The sequence below is a fragment of the Marmota marmota genome, unplaced genomic scaffold (genome assembly GCF_001458135.2).
Source record: "Marmota marmota marmota unplaced genomic scaffold, marMar, whole genome shotgun sequence".
Taxonomy (NCBI): Eukaryota; Metazoa; Chordata; class Mammalia; order Rodentia; family Sciuridae; genus Marmota; species Marmota marmota.
Genome location: NW_025999998.1, coordinates 8,832,240 through 8,850,958, shown reverse-complemented (window position 1 = coordinate 8,850,958; position 18,719 = coordinate 8,832,240). Strand labels below are relative to the sequence as shown.

Genomic DNA, 18,719 nt, shown 5'->3' with positions numbered 1-18,719 from the left:
AGTAACCCAGCCCCACATATTCCACAACAGGAAACCTAAATTCTCTCCATGGCTGGCTATTAACAGCCCTTCCATTGTGATTATGTCATTAGTATTGACCACTCCTTCAGGATCAGCCAACGAGGTCTTTTAGACAAAATTTATTTTTAGCATCTTTGGCACCAAACATTCTGTATTCCTTTAAATGGGGGAGGCAGACTGCTATGACAGTCTATCATGCCCAAGCACCTTTGCCTTTAGCAGCTCTAATTAGATTACAGAGAAATTGCTGTGAAACAGCAGTGCAATCAAGTGGATTTTTAGGAAATTCCAGCTCTAGGTGAAGAGCTGTTCTTTGTTCATTCTGTGTATTAGACACTCTGGACCCAACACAGGTTTGACAGTTTGCCCTGTGAAGTAGTAGCCTAGTGAGGTCAAAGCCTGGACCCTTGGCTGGGATAATGCCTCCCAGAATGTGGTCTTCCAATGTTACACCTCTAGCTCCCTCTTGCAGAGTCCCAATTCAGTCAGAGATTGGGGAGCCTTGCTAGGAAGTAAGCTATTTAACTCTGTTTCCCAAACTCCTCTTGACCAGTGAACCTTCCTTTCAAGGTACACCATTAATTATCTCTTAAGCAGGTGTGCTGTGGAGTACACTTTGGGAAGTACTGAATTAGAGCTCAGATATGACATTTCGTCCAGAGAGAATCTACTCATGGAAATGTGGGTTTCAGTGCTTTATTTTGCGCTCATTACAAATACTGATTCTTTAACTGCTTACTGGAGCAGGCTGCTGTGACTCCTGGTGACTTAACACTTATTTATGGTGCTCAGCCAATTATACCCACATACAGCAGGTGGGTAACCCACAAATACACTTAGTCTGTCTGCTTTCAGAGGCATAGAAAGCCTCCCCTAGCTTCCAACATTACCCTATCCCTGAAGGCCCTTTTCCCAGGCTCTCTGCCTCTCTTGCTCTAGACCAGCACCTGCACTAATGATCCTTCTTGGAGGGGAAGGAGTCCTGGATAGAAATACCAGAATGGATTTTTTTTAAAAAAACTGGGCAGATAAACTGTGTTCAAAACCATTCCTTAAATATTTTGATTCAAAAAATGGATTGCTCTCAGAGAGAGCAGTTACAGTTATTTGGGTATACATGTTCTTATATTTTCACAGGAAGCCTCTTTTTCCCTACTTAGATTTACCACTCATATGTCTGTCTTAAGAGTTTACTAAATTGGCCATTGTAGAAAAGCGGTGCTCTGGTGCCTGCCATAGCCCACCCTTTGAACAAAGCAGTCTTTTGGAGGTGGGCACAGATGGAAAGGTATTTGATTTTGTCTGCAAAAGCTTTGTGCTTTTGAGTTTGGTCACAATTCAGCCAAAAGCTTCAAAGCATTTTTGCCATTAAGGAATGGAGACACAGCACAGATAAAAGGAGAGAATATTCAAGTAGAAGTGTCCTGACACTTTGGAAGGAAAGCATTCTTAAGAGACATGAGCGGGTCTCCAAGATGAGATAGCGAAAGTGAGCAGTTGGCTGCTCAGGGAGGCAGCAGCCCATTTAGCCGTCATGTTTAGATAGAGGACAGTGAGAATTCCAAGCTTCTACCTGCTATTAGGAAATGTCAAGTTAAGGGAAAAGGGGGAGGAAACTAGACGTCTTAGTCAATATTTCTAAAAGTCAAGTGATAGGTGGTAAATCTCAAAAATGTCTACTCAAAATGCTTGTCAGAAAAGATAAAAACTAACAACAACAACAACAACAACAACAAACCTTTTGTAAAGCTCATGTCCTTTTGCAAGCACCCGTGACTGGTAAATGCAGCAAGAGAATTCTGAAGAAATAGCTAAGAATTTTGTACAATAGGTTCTTATGGTTGCACTATCTTAGGTGAAATATTAATGTAGTTATTTTGTTTATTTGGCTTTACTGGTAGCATTAAAATGGTGCCAGTTGGCAAAATGTGCTGTCCTTGTTGATACAATAAATGTTGGTCATATGACCTTTAGATATCATTTATTTAAGAAAAATAAAACTGGATTCTTTACCTTGAGCATGTTTTTCAAGAAGGTAACCAAATAATCTTGAGACCAACTTTATGGATAGTATGGTTCTAAATTACATTTGATTATAAATCTTCATTTGTTGAGTTAGAGTCCATTATTAATGTTTGTTTATGCTTTGGCATATCTCCTCTGGTCCTTTTCTATGTCTGTTTAAAAACCATGAAGTTGTCCTTCACTTACAATTTTATAGCCTGTGGGTGGTTTTTTTTTTTTTTTTTAATGTCATAACAAGCATTTTTTCCATTCTTTAAAAGCACACAACTGTAGAATCCCTAGCATTCCATTTCTCTGGTCCTTTCTCTGGTTGTTAAACATTCCAGCTGCTTTGAATCATTTAATTAATTTAAATAATCCTCTGATGGACATCTTCATGTCTACATCTTTTACCTGTTGCAGCCTAGAATAAATGACAGAAGTAAAAGTATGCTTCAGAGTGTGCCTGTCAATGTGGGTAAAATCCTGGGGCTTTTCTTGCCAAGGCTAGTGGGGCCTTAACATCTCTTGACATCGCTCTAGCTCTGCCTCACATTAGCTAGATGGACCTTTTTTTTCTTGGTAACTGAGGAACATAATGTAGCGAGTCTGTCTTGATCCTTAGGGGGATTTTAACAACTACCAATTCCACAACCGAAAACAGATCTATCCCCATCCTGCTGTTTTGTTGTTGCTTCTCCTGTGCTTCAAGAGCCTTGGAGGTCAGGTTCCAAGTTTGTTATGAATTCTCAATCCGATGAGATGTCTGTAGTTAATACTGAGTGTTTGCAACACCTATTTTGGAACCAACTCAGGTTTCTGAGTCTTCTCTGGATAAGGGGTTGCAACTGCGGTCTTGGGGAAGTTCTTCAGCAGTCTGTATTCAGCTCCGTAGGATTCTGATCCTGGAAAGCACGGTTTTTCACCTCCTACCCTGAAATGTTGACCCAGCTTTTAAACTTTTCTCCCCATATGATTTTCTATGTATGATTCCTTCAGGACTGTAACTTTTCTGTGAAATTCTTTTGACCCCAAGTGAGTATTCTAAATCATGACATCATTTTCTTATGGAGTTAAGAGAGTTACATTTTTACCTTTACTAGTTATTGTAGATAAAACTTATTTCAGCTTTGGTTAAAGATCTCTTTTTCAGAATTATCTATTTGAAATTGTCAGTCAATCAGCTTGGGCAGGTAAAAAATCAATAAATTAAATGGAGGAGAAAAAAATAAAAGACCCTCACCCAGTATCAAATTTCTTGCATTGTACTTTTGAAAAAAAAAAAAAATAACCAAAAGACATAGTAGTCAGTACATTTAAGGAATAGGTTTTCTTAGCCGATCTTTAGCATGGCTGAACTATACCTAAAATGTCGTCAATGGTAAAGCTGATAATTATGTGAAGTGTATAATATATGCAGTCTCCATTTTTACAGTCATTTTGGATAGATAGGAAAATATTGCCTTTTGCTTTGTAAAAGAGGTAATGGGAAAAAAATAGGTTTCCAGATGAAGCATAACAAATTAAATCTCAGTAGGGTATGTGGGTGGGCTGTGCATGCAGGGCTTGCAAACCATCATTTGCAAGTGGTCCATAAGCTTTTCCATCTCACACATATGACATCTTGGCATGTCCCTGTGCCTGTTCACCTTGCTGGAGAGACAAGGTGCTTGGCACTCACACCTGAAAATTATTAAATCCAATAAATTTGTACTGCCTCCACACCCCTTTCTTAGCAGAGTCACACTTTGTAGTTTGGAATGGGTCATTGTATGAAATGAATCTGAAATCCAAACCTTCCGTGGACCCACCATGGGTAGCAGTGTACTTCAAAGTAGCAATTTATTTAGGCCTTAAATTGTGTAAAATAACATAATGGAAAATACCTGGAGGGGAGGATAGTGTTTCAACAAAATCAGATCACCTTCTGTAAACCGTTATACAATTAGTCCATTGTTTTATAGTTTAAATTAAAAAAAAAAAAAAAAACTTTCTGGCACTGAAAAACAGTTTGAAAAGCCTTTGCTCCACTCCAATTTGAGAAGGAAATCCCAGGAAATTCAAAACTGTGTCAGGCTGCTTTACTTCCTCTTTTTTTTTTTTTTTTAATTTAACCTGTAATTTTGAATAAAAGCAAGTTACTGTTGCAATCCATTAGCAAATGTTTCTGCCACCTGAGTTCATTTTGTTGGTCATGTGAAAGCTATATGCTGCCTAGGACCCAAGATTTTCCTGAGATACCAGGGGAGCCACTGCTCCAGCAGGAGTGTGGAAGGGTTTACGTACATGTAAAATATTTGCACCCTGTGGGAAGGAGAGAAAAACACAGAAGAATGGATTTCTGAGCGGTGAGGTACCAAGAGTTAAATATAATTGGGAAAATTTCCTCCATTTTTGTAGAGAATGGCTTCTTGATCCTGGGTGGATCATGAGGTATTTGAAGAAGGAAAAAATCAGAAAGAAACTTCCAACCATGGAATGAGAGATGGACCCATGCTGGTGACCTGGAATGGGTCATAAAGAAGGGATTGGTCATACTGCCATAGCAGAGAAGTTGGCCAGTAAGACAAACTGGGGAGTCACGTCCTGGTGGGCACTTAGATATTTGAATAATAAAGAAAGCAATGTAGTCAAGACAGCTTTCTTGGGTGCTTCTAGGTTTTTCTTTTGACGGTGTCCTCTGTTCTTAGGAGGGGAGTCCAATGGGACCTTATTTTTGAAACAGAATAAATTTGTTTATTTCTCATTTTACAGTATTGGCACACAGTCTGAGAACATTCAGCTCTCTCCTTTATGAGCACGGATAACTCCAGACTTGTCTCCTTATAGGGTCTGGGAGTTCTAGGGCCCAGGGACAGAGACAGCAGACCAAGATTGCTGTTGCCACCGTGCCTCTCTTAGAGTTTTATTGCACTCTTGGTCTATACCACTTATTTTTTATTTCACCAGTAGCACAGTTGAAATGAAGGGTATGTCCATCACAGGTGTACAAAGCAAAAATGTGCTTCTAATCTCTCAATAGAAAGATGACACCATCTGTTGGCAATGTAGAAAATGACACTAAAGATGCCATGGAGGGTCAGGTGCTAAATCTGTGATTACAAAGAGGTATGACTTTTGGGTTGATGCTAGGTTATAAAGAATGCTAATTATAAAGAAGCCACTCCGAGAAAAATGACTATCTATAATTCTTCCCAATTGCCTTTCCTATGTTTGCCTATTTGAAATAGGTAAAATGTTTGTGTGTATAAATCTCAGAATGGTAGAAAAATATATCAGGAATCGTGGCCCTGTGTTGAAGGTGATAGTAAATAAAATCATTTGGGCCACATACTACATGGCATAAATTACAGAAATACAAATGCATTTCTCAACCTGCAGCCGGTGGGGGGCGGGGGGCAGGAGGGTGAAAGAACACCTTGATTCTTGCCACAATAATGTAAAAATCCAATTCCCTAGTCTCCTTTTTACAAACCTCTTGTTTGCCCCCGATTTTAGTATTCATGAGGCCCATATATGCATTAAAAAACAAAACAAAAAAACAGTGACCCAGTATAGCAGAAAAACTGGCCCATCCCTTTGACAGAGGATTTTCGGTTAATTTATGCAGGCCCCTTTTGCACTTCAGCTTTTCCCCTGCTGGTTGCTAGGCAACCACTTGAGTTACTGCGCATGCCTCTTTTATGATAACTGTCATTATGATTATTTTTTAATTGTACAACTGGGACTGTGGGTTAAAACAGCATATTGTCACTCGTGCTTTGCCACTGCCTTCCCGCATTCCCACACACTCCTGGAATCACCTGAAATCTACATGGCAGTGACTATGATTTTTTTTGTTTTGTTTTGTTTTGTTTCCGGCTGCACAAAGGAACTAGAGATGGCATCATAAAGGGAGAGTGAAAGTTTTGTGGAAAATGACTATACCATGTATCACAAGCTGTTATTGATCTGAATAGGCCAAATCAGTTATTAGGATCTTGAACCTCAATTATATATTTTTGTTCCTTTAACCATGACGCTTTCCAATATTAAGGGATGTGAAAGGCTTCTGATGCTTTGCAGGCTGTTTTTCAAAAATTGCAGCATGCTAAGAATGTGTCACTTTGAAAGCTGCTTTTAAATAAACCCACCACAAATTTGGGGAAGGGTTCAGCACTGATTCCACAAACAGGCGGCATCCACATTTGCCAAGTATGTTTGTTCTTTTTTTTGCATAAATTGTTCCACCCAGATAAGTGCCTTTAGGCAAGATGAAGGGTTTCCTGGGGCAAGTGAGAAAGGTATGTGCAGCTCAGTATGTACAATACTCAAGAAGGAACAAGACCAAAAAGATAGTCACAGGTGCATGCAAAAAGCTTTTCATCTGGCTTTCCACAGTATATTCTAACATATTGAGTTACTTTCTAAATATAAAGTGAATTTTTGAAGACAAAGGAGTATAGAAATAATGCCTTATGCATTTTTTTAACCAACTCTATTATTCGTTTTAAAATGGAATTTTTGGCTGAATAGGTTATTTAAAATATTTCTCTCATAATGAGAGAGATTCAGTCTGAAAGTAATCCCCAGTGCACTTCCCATATCTTATGTGTTACAGAAGTGGGGATCTAATTGTGTTCTAATGTGATTTGAAGTTGGCACAAGGGAGGGGCACTAATCTCCAGCATAGTTGTGGGATTTTCCTCAACTTAAAAAGACCCGTGTCTATAGGCATGGGATGTAATTTGCTTTGTTGATGTTTTCTGAAATAAAACCTCTACCGAGGAGTGCTTGATCTGGTTTGTTTCTGTTTGTCTCACCCATCCTGCAGTTCAGGGCGACAGCTCAGTGAAGTCTTCATTCAGTTACCTTCCAGGAAAGAGTTACCAGAGTACTATGAATTAATTAGGAAGCCAGTGGATTTCAAAAAAATAAAGGTAGATATTTTGTTTACTAACTTTATTCTTCAACTAAATAAAGCAGACATGTGGATTCATTGAACTGTGTAGTTGGGGCTCAGCAGTGGTATCCTGTCTGACCACTTGAGATCTACAGAGGGCATGCCACCAGAAAGGTGGGGATGTCCTTGTGCCTTCCCATGCATGTTACTTACTCATGAATGTAACACGTGTGTTACTCATGTTGGGAGCTTGTGTTATGTTGCCTTTTATTGAAGACCTTTCAGACTCTCCCCTCCCATTGCTACTCTTGTCCCCCATCCTATGCTCCTTCCTCCCACCCCCCACACACACACCAAGGAACACTAGTGGGAGGGTGGTCTCAGTGAACCTTACCCCTGGGGCTGTGAAGTCCCCCACCCCTGGCAGGGCCCCATGCTGTGTAGACAGAGGGAGACTCTGACTTTCTTAACCAACTAATAATTGTTGCATTTGTCCTCTTCTTCAATTTTTTTTCCCCCAAAATTTCCATCAGGAAAGAATTCGTAATCATAAGTACCGGAGCCTGGGAGATCTGGAGAAAGATGTCATGCTTCTCTGTCACAATGCCCAGACCTTCAACTTGGAGGGATCACAGGTGTGTCTCTAGTTGAAGTTTTTAACCTTAAGCGTGTGCCTGCTTTCCTTCAAGCAGATCTTTTAACTTTTATCCTATGAATCACTGCCATACTGTACCAGAAGGAGAGTGAAAAACTAAAAAGCTGTATTCTGTGCTCCCTGTGTAAGTCAATTGAGGTTTTGGCATTTTCAAATTACCTTTGTGCCATAGCTGTGCTGTCTCCTTGCATTTCCCTTCGAGGCTTGTCTTATAATTAGAGGAGGAATTCAAGTCAGTCATTTAAGGTAATGCTGAAAGCCTGCAGTACTGTTTTTGCTTTTATAGAGACTAGGTATTGGATTATATTTATTTTCATTTTATCATAACCTTGCATCAGGAGTTGAACATATCATGATTTTAAACACAGAGGCATAGAGTGCCTCTAATTTCTTAATTAAAAAAAGAACCTTTTTGTCAGCCCAATTTCAATTCTCTTTACATTCACTTCACTTAACAAGTCTAAGAATATATAAGTGACACCAAATTTATCAAAATAATGAGGAGAAGGGCACCTCGACTTTAATTACACCTCAGTTACTCACACCCTGTCTTAAGAACTCACTCTTTGTATTTCTGTCCTCATGCCCAATGAAGAAGAAAGAACAACATGACAGGTCAAGGTGGCTGCCAGTTAATGCAGTGTCACACCACCACCTAATTCCTTCAGCGGCTCTCCTGATCTTACTCGTCTGTCTTCATGTCAGTTCCATTCATCAGATCAGAATGTGCCTTGAGCAGATTCTGCATTTCCAGGTTAATAGTACTGTTACCTTCACCATGGCATGAGACCCTCTGAGGAAAGTTATGAAAGGCAAGACAGAGGAAGTAGAAGAGTCAGCAAAAGGAGCCTTTAGGGAATAATTCATTTTCATCTGTAGGTAGATCTTTGGATTCTTTATGTCAGTACGGCATTATTAATTGTGATATGCATCCAGTTCACCATCTGTCCATTCTCTCACCATATCACAACTGAAATGGGGTGACAAATGGCTCTTGATTGGTTTTCCTTCTAATCTGCCCTGGATACTAGTTTCTTTCTCAACCACCTTCTTCTCCTACCCCTTTGCTGCCCACACCATCCAGATAACCTCTGTGGAGGGCTTTTTATAGTCAACCCCTAATCTCATTCTCTAGCTTCATCTCCTGCCACTGATGCTCCAATCAGATGGGTCCCCTAGACATCTGCTTTTCTCACATGTACCTCTACTAGCATTTCTAAGATCACTCTAGATTCACCTGCAGTTGTAAGGTATACAGAGACTCTGTGCATCATTTACATCTTTACAAGATGGTAAGATCCTGCAGAGTGTAGCAGCATAGCCAGAGAACTGACTTTGATTCAGTACAAGCTGCATCATTTTTACTCTGAACTCCCCACCTTTCCCATTTGTTCTTTCGCACCTTATGGTATCTTTCTCACCCTTAGGATCCATCAACACTGATGTCTCTGGCAAATTCTGTCCCAGCAGCCCCCTCCCACAGTGTTCTCTCTCGGTCCTTTACTTTCCTGCCGTGCTTGCTGCTGCTTACCACATGCTACCTGGCCACTTTCTTAAGGAATACATTTCTTTTTCCTTTATTAAAAGTTCCTTTTTTTTGCATGGTTGTTCAACAGATCCATAGGACTTTTCCCTTTTCCACCTTGTGGAACTGACGTTCTGTGTCTCTAACAGCTCTCCTCCTCCCCTACCTTAATTATTGCTAACTATCACTCTACTTTGCTTGAATAATACAAGGTGAATAATCTCAGTATTTGTTTTTGATGACAGGCTTATTTCACTTAGCATAATGTCCTTAAGGTTCATACATGTTTGAGCATGTGACAGGATTTCCTTGCTTTTCACAATGGAATAATAATTCACTGTATGTATATACATTTTAGCCTTTCATCCATCTATAGAAATTTGGGTTGCTTCTAGCTCTTGGCTATTGTAAATAACATTTTAAGCATGTGAGAATGCAGATATCTTTAAGACCCTGCTATTAAATTATTTTGGATAAATACCCAGAAGTGGGATTGCTGAATCATATAGAACTTCTGTTTTAAAATTTTTTTTGAACTTTCTCTCTCAACACCTGCACAAGGCTGTGCTCAAGGTGTATGCATTACGTACACTAAAAAGTGTTGATTGAATGAATATTGGCCAGCACTGGTAATTTCAGTAACAGGAAACAGCATTTTTAAAAAGGTGGCTTTGCCATGGTATTACCATTGTGTTTAATAGAACAATTCAAATAAAAATTTGGTTTTATAAAGAGCCACCTGTCTCCCCCAAGCACGCACACACACACACACACACACACACACACTTTGAAATGATTTTAACTGCATTTGGACTTGGTCCTGTAGGAATGTGTGTGCCTATATTTGGGTCTGTTGGGTTTTCATGTGGGCATAACAGCTGATGATGTTTCCACTATCATTCATGAAATACAAAGCTGGTGTGTTGCATAAGGAAGAGCATGTGCATCTGGGGTCCTCAGCTGACAGATGCCACTTTGACCCCTCAGATCTATGAAGATTCCATCGTCTTACAGTCAGTGTTTAAGAGCGCTCGGCAGAAAATTGCCAAAGAGGAAGAGAGTGAGGAAGAAAGCAATGAGGAGGAGGAAGAGGAAGAGGAGGAAGAATCCGAGTCTGAGGGTAAGGCTGGGCATTGGTCCCTGTGCTGCCTTGCCCCTTTCTACCTGTACAAGTGCTTCTTCAGATGCTCATAGTCTGCTTTGTCTTTGCTGGGCAACCTTAGGCCATGTACTGCTCAGGTTTCCTCATCTTAAAATTGAGGTAAACAGGTAAAGAACTAAGCTCTCCTGGAGTGGTGCCTTTGAAGGTCAGTACAAACTTGGTGTGAAGTCCACCTACTACTACTTCAGAAACCTAGAGGGCTCCGAGGGTGTAGATTACTAGGCTCCACCCAAGTTTCTGATTCAGTAACTTATGGTGGAGCTCACATGTCTACATCTGCATTTCTAATAAGTTCCCACAGGAAACTGATGCTCACAAGCCATACTTTTGAGAATGTGTCAAACTGAATTGAAACCGTGGTCCATTTTATTCGTCAGAATTTTTTTGTGTGTGTGAGAGGCTGTTGTTGTGATCTTTAAAATTTTGTTCATCATGGATTTTTGCATTAGTTGTTTTTAAAATATTACATTAGGATATTTTTTGATACCCTCTGAGTTTTATACCAAGGCAGTATTAATATTTCAAAGGTAAAAGCTGTCTTCAAAGTTCTAAAATTTCTTCTAATTGTTTTTACCCCATACCTGCCCTCAGTACATCTCATGAATTACGTCTATAGTGTTGTACACTCAGGCCATACTTGAAAAAACTTTCTAGGCTTGTTTCTAATTATATACTTAGCACTGTTGTCTTAGAATTATTTTTAAAAAAAATTTCTACAATTTCATTAGCCAATATATAATTCAACATTTTGAGAAATTTCTTCTCAGTATTTTGTACATGTTTGTATCATTCCACAGCAATAAGTGTTGTTCATCATCAAGATATGTTAATAACATTCATTAATGAGTGTACCAAAATATATTAATTTTACACTTGAATTGGGCCTTTATTTTAAATAATGCTTTTCTAATCATTGAAACTTTTTTTGAGGGGCTGCTGTACTGGGGATTAGAACCCAGGTCTCTTGCCTGCTAGCAAGTGCTTCACCACTGAGCCACATTCCCAGCCATGAAAACATTTTTAAAATTTCTGATGCATACATATTGCCACAAAGTTGTTTACCTTCTCACCCACACACCTAAGTACCTCTCTCCACACCCTTACCTGCTCTTATTATTTTTATTGATTTTGCCTTTTGTCATGAATTTAACCTTTCTCAATTTGGTACTGAGAACGTTTCAGGTGTACATATGCTGACATAAGAAAACCTTAGACAGCTATTGGTAGGACGAACCTGATGGTTTGCTCTGTTAGCCTGCTTGTCCACATCAGCTTGTCAGGTGGGTTTTTCAGAGGTACAAATTCACTAGCACACAGGCATGATAACTTTAGTGTCCCAGGGTTCATTTGAATTATGCTCTTGAAGATATGTTTTCTTGCTTTTACTGTCAATCTTCTGTTCTTTTATACCTCACATGGATTTCTGTACTCCCAGGTTAGAAGATGTACCCTGTATAGATGAAGACACTTCATGTTTTCTTTCCAAATTACTCAGAAATGCCCTGTATGGCCGGGTGCAGTCATGCATCTGCCTAGAATACTGGTGGCTTGGGAGGCTGAGATAGGAGGATTGCGAGTTCAAAGCCAGCCTCAGCAAAAAGCGAGGCACTAAGCAACTCAGTGAGACCCTGTCTCTAAATAAAATACAAAATAGGGCTGGGGATGTCAGTTAGTGGTTGAGTAAGTTCAGCCCCCCAATCCTCCCCACCCCCCAAAAAAGGAAATGGCCTGTATGACTGGCTGATGGCATTAAGTTTTTTAAAGGACTCCCCATATCTTTATACATTTCCATTAATCTATTTTTTTTCTGTCTCATCTTGTGCTAAATTGCTACACCCAAGGCTCACCATCTCATAGCAAATTAAACTGCAGACACCTGGATATATAAGGAATAGAAGCTTGAGTAAGAATTCCATTTTGTGTACTAGGATTTGTAGCTTTTGTCTCGTTTGAGATAGAAGAAGGGCCCATGCAGCCATGACATTAGTTCAAAATAACCCTACTCTCACCTCTTTTGATAGCTTACATTACCCCAGGAGATTTTGTGTATATGCTTTGTGGGTCCATTCACCTCACAAAAGAAATTTGAAGATTTCTCATTCTCAGATTCCTTCCATAGCTTTGATTCCCCCCCCTGTACAATATATCCAGGTGCCTTAAAACCTACCAAACACGATATTCTAGCAAAGCTGAAAACTGGTTAAGTGAGAGCCCCATGTTCCCAGTGACCTCACCATCACATTTACTGAATGTGTTATCAATGGATGGTTGTCCCAGGAAGCCAGGGAACAGATTCTTTCATGGATCAGGATACATACCTATGTCTGTACCACAGCACTTTGAACTCTCACAAAGTGAGAATGGAAACGAGTTGCAGTCATTCTGATGGGTAATTTGACCGGGCACTGATAGAAATGTACCATGTGTATATGTCTGCCATGCCCCCCGCAAATTCTACTAAGCTAAGTTAATAACCAGGTTCACTTCATTTGTCCTCGAAGTAAAGCTGGAAGCTTTAGCACCCAACACTGTGGGACTGGCTAAATAACATGTACCATAAGATGGAAACTTTTTAAGTGCTAGATAAAAAAAATGCCCCACATGTAAGTAAAAAGCAAGGTAAGGACTATGAAGATTCAAGTGTATAAAATATTACACACACACAGAGAAGTGGTTGTAGGGCTATACTGTCCCCACCACTGAAATAATTACCAGAAAGAGAACTGACTGTAGGGAGAGAGAAGGGGGAAAGAAATTTTCAAGGGCATGTCTTGATTTTACTTTCCATTTTATGCCTGTGTCATTCAAAATACTATTCAACTCTAGTTGACTATTTTTAAATCAACTAGAGTTATCTACACTGTAAAAGTATTGGCTTCATTTATTATCTTTTATTTTTTAATACAAAATTTCTATTAAATAACTGCACACACACTTCATTGTCCCTGCTTAGCCACTAGGAGAAAGGGAGAGGATCTAGTCACCTCTGAGACATCTGCTTCTCTGTCACTGTTTTGTGTGACTAATTTCTCACACAGAGGCACGTTCCTGTGAAAGCAAGCAGCAGCTCGAAAGGAGAACAGGGCTTTGGGAGGTTCTGGGCACTCCGGGACATTTGGTTTGTTCTCCAGGTGGGATCATTTTACTGTCTATAAAAAGACTTCTTTGAAACTCTTCATCGTTGTCTGTTTTGTTTTTCGTTGTAGCCAAGTCTGTTAAGGTGAAAATCAAGCTCAATAAAAAAGAGGAGAAAGGCCGAGACAAAGGAAAGGGCAAGAAAAGGCCAAATCGAGGAAAAGCCAAACCTGTAGTGAGCGATTTTGACAGCGACGAAGAGCAGGATGAAATTGTAAGTGTCATGCTCACCCCTTCTCGCCTGAAAGGTTCCACGAGGAGGGATCTGAACAGAGCTGCAGGATTACAACAAGGGATATGTTAGCCCCAAACTCTATTCTTATAGTATTAAAAAATGAAATGCTTCTGAATCAGTTTCCCTCCTCCCCCCTTACTTGTGTCTGCCCGTGTACGCACTTACAGTTCTCTTCATGGCTGATTAATATTTTATATCCATCACACCCAGCATGGTGCCTAGTGTATAGCAGATTAGATGAACTAATGATTAAAGAAAGAGCAAAAGTTTGGTGTCAATTTTGTATTGCTACATAAGGTGCCATACAATCAAATACTTAGACCTGTTATTTTTAATATTTGGAAAATTCAGGCAGCATTTATTGAGCTAAGCCCTGAAATAGGTGCATATTTAATGCTTGCATTAGCATCATGTGGAAGATGTCACTGTCAAGATATTGAATGCTATAATAAGCCAATTCTTAGGTCATATGTGTTTTGCTCCAGGTCATGGGGCTGGATTCAGTCCTGGGTGGTGTGACCCAGTCTAGTACTAAACAGGTGCCTGTTTAGTAGAACAATGGCAGACACTTCTAAATTGCTTTCCACCTTGTTCACTTGCCTGAGGAACTCGGGTTCCCTGCTGTCTACCCCTCTGTATTTTTCTTTCTGGAAAGATAGATTTCTGTCTTAGTGTCTCTGTTAGTATGATTTTCCACTCTGGCCTGGCTGGCAAGTTTCAGAACTACCACCCCACCCCTATCCTAACCCCTTGACCCAAGTGTTTTCAAGTGTACTTAGAATTTTGTTGTCTTTAGATGACTTACCAATGGGCAGGCCTCAAATGCCTGGTATTCCTCTTCTCCCATGAGTTTTCTGAAACAGAACTAAAAACAAATTATTAGCCATAAACTTTTGAAGCTGTAGTGAAAGGCAGCAGGGAGCAGCATGGCTGTAGATGTTGTTTGGCTTTTTCAGTGAGGAACTGCCCTGCGTGACCTAGAGTCTGTCCTTGCTACGTAGGTATAGAAAAGAGATCTGGGGCATTAAAAGTCATCTCTTTTCTCCTTTGCCTCTCCCCCACCCCTTAAACATGGGATTTTGTTTCATTTCATCTCTTTTTACTTATAGGAGCAGTCAGAAGCAAGTGGGACCGATGACGAGTGATTCATCCGATGGACCTTTTTCCATGGTAGAACTGAACACTTTCCTTTCCCCTCTCTCTCATTTCTGCCCAGTGAGTTCATTGTCATTTGGGTGCTGGGTTGTTTCTATGTCTTCTTCATCATCTATAAACTAGCTTTAGGATAGTGCCCGACAAACATATGATATCATGGTGTAAAAAAACTCACACAAATATTTGTAACATATTGTGACCAAATGGGCCTCAAAGATTCAAAGATTAAAACAAGCTTTTGATGGAAAATATGTGGGTGGATAGTATATTTCTATGGGTGGGTCTAATTTGGTAACGGTTTGATTGTGCCTGGTTTTATCACCCGTTCAGATGAGATTTTTGTCTTTTGTAGCACTGATAACCAGGAGAAGCCATTAAAAGCCACTGGTTATTTTATTTTTCATCAGGCAATTTTCAAGATTTTTATTTGTTCGGTATTGTTTTTTTTACACTGTGGTACATATAAGCAACTTTAATAGGTGATAAATGTACAGTAGTTAGATTTCACCTGCATATACATTTTTCCATTTTATGCTCTATGATCTGAAAAAAAATGCTTTTTGAATTGTATAAGATTTATGTCTACTGTAAACATTGCTTAACTTTTTTTTCTCTTGGTTTAAAAAGTTTTGAAAACGCTATTGAATATTGCAATCTATATAGTGTACTGGATGGCTTCTTTTGTCCACCTGATCTCCTCTGTTACCAATGTGTATTGTCTCCTTCTCCCTAAAGTGTACTTAATCTTTGCTTTCTTTGCACAATGTCTTTGGTTGCAAGTCATAAGCCTGAGGCAAATAAAATTCCAGTAATTTCGAAGAATGTGGTGTTGGTGCTTTCCTAATAAAGAAATAATTTAGCTCAACAAATGTTGCCTCTTGTTTTTTAGTCCTAGGGGATTGAGATCCTTGTGCCTGAGGTGGCAGTTTCCTGCAGAGAACTGGGCAGGGCTTGGGGGGAGCGGGGAAGGAGCGGGGAGATCAGTAGGGCCTGTCTCCTGGAATGATCTAGGTGGGTTCCAAGGGACAGGAGACTCTTGCTTCTCTGACTCTAGATAGCAGAGATGGTGCCACAGACCAAGCCACCCTAAGTCCCATTCAGCCTTGTCTCATGGCTTAGGTTCTATTTATTAACCAGAACGTCTCTAAAGCTATTTATATATTGAAAGACTGGCTCAGAACACACCTGTATACCTTTCTACTAAGGTCTGACAATCATTACTGTTTTATTCTCCCTCCCTGCTTTTCAGCAAACAATTGAAAAGTTAATTTAGTCATCACACTTTACCCCGATTCTTTAGCATGAATCTCCTGAGATTAGGTCAGCCGCAGTCACATGATGATACCAAAAGGAAGTAGCCATAGTTCCTTAATTTCTAAGGTATAAGTCATTGTCACATATTCACAGTTGTCCTAAAATTGACTAGTAGGTACTTGTTTATCAAGGCACATACTTTGCATTTGATGGGTCATGTTTATCTCTTTTATTTTAAAGTTCTCAAAAACCCAGCCCAAAGATAGGTGCATCCTTCCCGAAAACTGATGATGGGATCAAAACGTTCTCCTTCCTCACTACTGGGTGGATGGGAACTTCCTTTAGAATTGTCAAAGGAGAAATCAGGTGGAACTGCCAATGTTATATCCTACTTTGAGTCTCAAAGGAAATTTGACCCATGCTGAGCCCCCCTGAGAAACTCCTCTCCCTAAACATCATCTTTCATGAATGAATTCCAGGTGTGGGATTTGCCAACTAGAAGAGGACTGGAGATGTCCATGAAAGAAGAAACCATATGAGGTTTTCTTAATGCGATGATTTAGTTTCAATTCAAAGATAACAGCTTTTCCCTGCTTCCATTTCTGCATTTTCTAAATTGTATGTGCTTTTTGTGATCTCTTGACTTCAGAAGTATTGCTGTTTTAAAGCTATCAATGTCTTTATGGTTCAAGATCTCTTGTGCGAAGTGTTTTCTATTCCTGTCGCTGCTGTGTTGCTCCATAATGGAAGTGAGAGCCACCCCGCTCCTTCCTACCCAACCCATGAATCCTCCCTTTGCCTGGCATGTGCATGCATATATACACTACACACCTGTCATCACAAACAGCTGTCTCAACTCTTCATCACAGTGTCTGTGTCATTCATCTAATCATGTAGGCATTATATCATGACAAGGAAAAAAAAGTATACACTAAGCATACGCTATCTGCTGCTTGAACAAACCATGGGGACTAAGACTTTTTCAGCAAACTCTGGGAGCTGTCAGTGGATGGGGCAAATGTGAATGTGGTGACTACCTGGTATTCATGGCTGACCCCCACCTGGTAGGTGGGTCATGGCAGCTGTGATCTCAGATGCCACAGTGGTGAGGCGACAGCGGAGTGGTGGATCACCCTGAGCATGCACGTCCATCTATGTACCACATCATGGCAGCCATTTTGTTGAGCAGTTACTGAGGCTCAGAGTGCCTAGTTATTTGCAGGCTCTGAGGTTTTCTAGGAACAAAGGAGGAAGCTAAGAGGATCAGGCCATGCACCAGGTCCTTGAATTCTATTCTTGTATTTAGCTGCATGAGCCTTATAAAGAATGTATAGTTCTTGTTCGCATTTTACAAATAAGGAAAATGCAAACCAGATTGAATAGCTGTGGCCTGTGCACCAAGGCTACCTTTGGAAGGTGAACTGAACTACTTTGGAAGGTGACTTCAGAGCACATATTCCTTGCTGCCCCGCCTCTCTAGTGATGAGTCCTAGAACTGGTCTTGTTGATAAGCCCCAGGCACCCATATGCCTGACACATTGACACATCTGGGCTTGCTATAAAGACAAGTCCTGCTTTAGTTTTCTGGCTCTTTTGGCTGAGAATGGAGTTTACCACTGAAACACAATTTTGTTGGCTGAGCACCATTACGGTGGCTCTTTTTCCACAGGACATTCCCTTAGGCCCAAGCTATAGGCAGATCTTAAAAAGCTACTGGAGGCCAGCTATGAATATAGAAACCAAGTTCACATTTGACCCAACCAGTGACAGCACCAAGGTCTTTAGGCCTCATGGTCTACAGAGGCCCTGACAGGTCTGCTCTTCTACTCTCCATGGTTTCAGTTGCCCTGAGTCAAGTATAATCTGAAAATATTAAATGGAAAATTCCAGAAATAAGTTTTAAATGGTGTGCTGTGATGTGACAAGATCTCACACCACCCTACTCTGTCCTACTCAGCACATGAATCGTCCCTTTGTCCTGCATCCTCGTTCTGTGTACACTACTCACCCCTCAGTGGATGAGTAGCTGTCTTCATTACCTGATCAACTGTGCAGTATTGCAGAGCTCTTGTTGAAGGAAGAAGGTGGATGGTAGGCTAGCTACACACTACAATTGCTACTCCGTTTATCACATAGGCATTGTGTCATCTCACACTATCACAAGGGTGAGTACAGTACAATAAGGTACTTTTGAGAAAGAGACTCCATATTCACATAATTTATTGCAGTATTGTGTTAACTTTCCATTGCTATAGCAAGTACCTGAGGTAATAAACTCATAAAGAGAAAAGGGTAGGACTGGGTTTGTGGTTCAGTGGTAAAGCGTTTGCCTTGCATGTGTGAGATACTAGGTTCGATTCTCAGCACTGCATATAAATAGATGAATAAAATGAAGTTCCATCAACAACTAAAAAAATTTTTAGAGAAAAGGGTTGTTTTGGATCACGATTTTAGAAGTTCCAGTTCATGATCTCTTTGCCTTGTTGCTTTGGGTGAAGCAGCATGGCATGGCAGGAGTGTGGGACAGAGTAAAACCATTTACTTACCTCTTGGCCATAAAGCAAGAGAAGAAGAGAGCGGGGCCCGAGTTTTCACAATTACCATTAGGGGCATGTTCCCTGTGCTCCAAAGTCCTCCTAAGAGGTTCCACCTCCTAAAGGCTCAGTCACTCCCAACAGTACCACCTGAGAT

The 18,719-nt window shown here is 40.2% G+C and overlaps 1 protein-coding gene across 8 annotated transcripts in view; it reads left to right on the top strand.

The window, feature by feature from the left end:
* The window catches only part of Smarca2 (SWI/SNF related, matrix associated, actin dependent regulator of chromatin, subfamily a, member 2), a 171,675-nt gene extending 156,082 nt beyond the window's left edge, over positions 1-15,593 (top strand). For all 8 annotated transcript variants that reach the window (XM_015492887.2, XM_015492884.2, XM_015492889.2 and 5 more), the window contains 5 exons: positions 6,839-6,944; positions 7,441-7,542; positions 10,075-10,207; positions 13,456-13,598; positions 14,729-15,593. In XM_015492887.2, the coding sequence (XP_015348373.1) occupies positions 6,839-6,944; positions 7,441-7,542; positions 10,075-10,207; positions 13,456-13,598; positions 14,729-14,764 (520 nt within the window). In that variant the 3' untranslated portion in view covers positions 14,765-15,593. The remainder of the gene's footprint in view (positions 1-6,838; positions 6,945-7,440; positions 7,543-10,074; positions 10,208-13,455; positions 13,599-14,728) is intronic.
* The last annotated feature ends 3,126 nt before the right edge of the window (positions 15,594-18,719 follow it).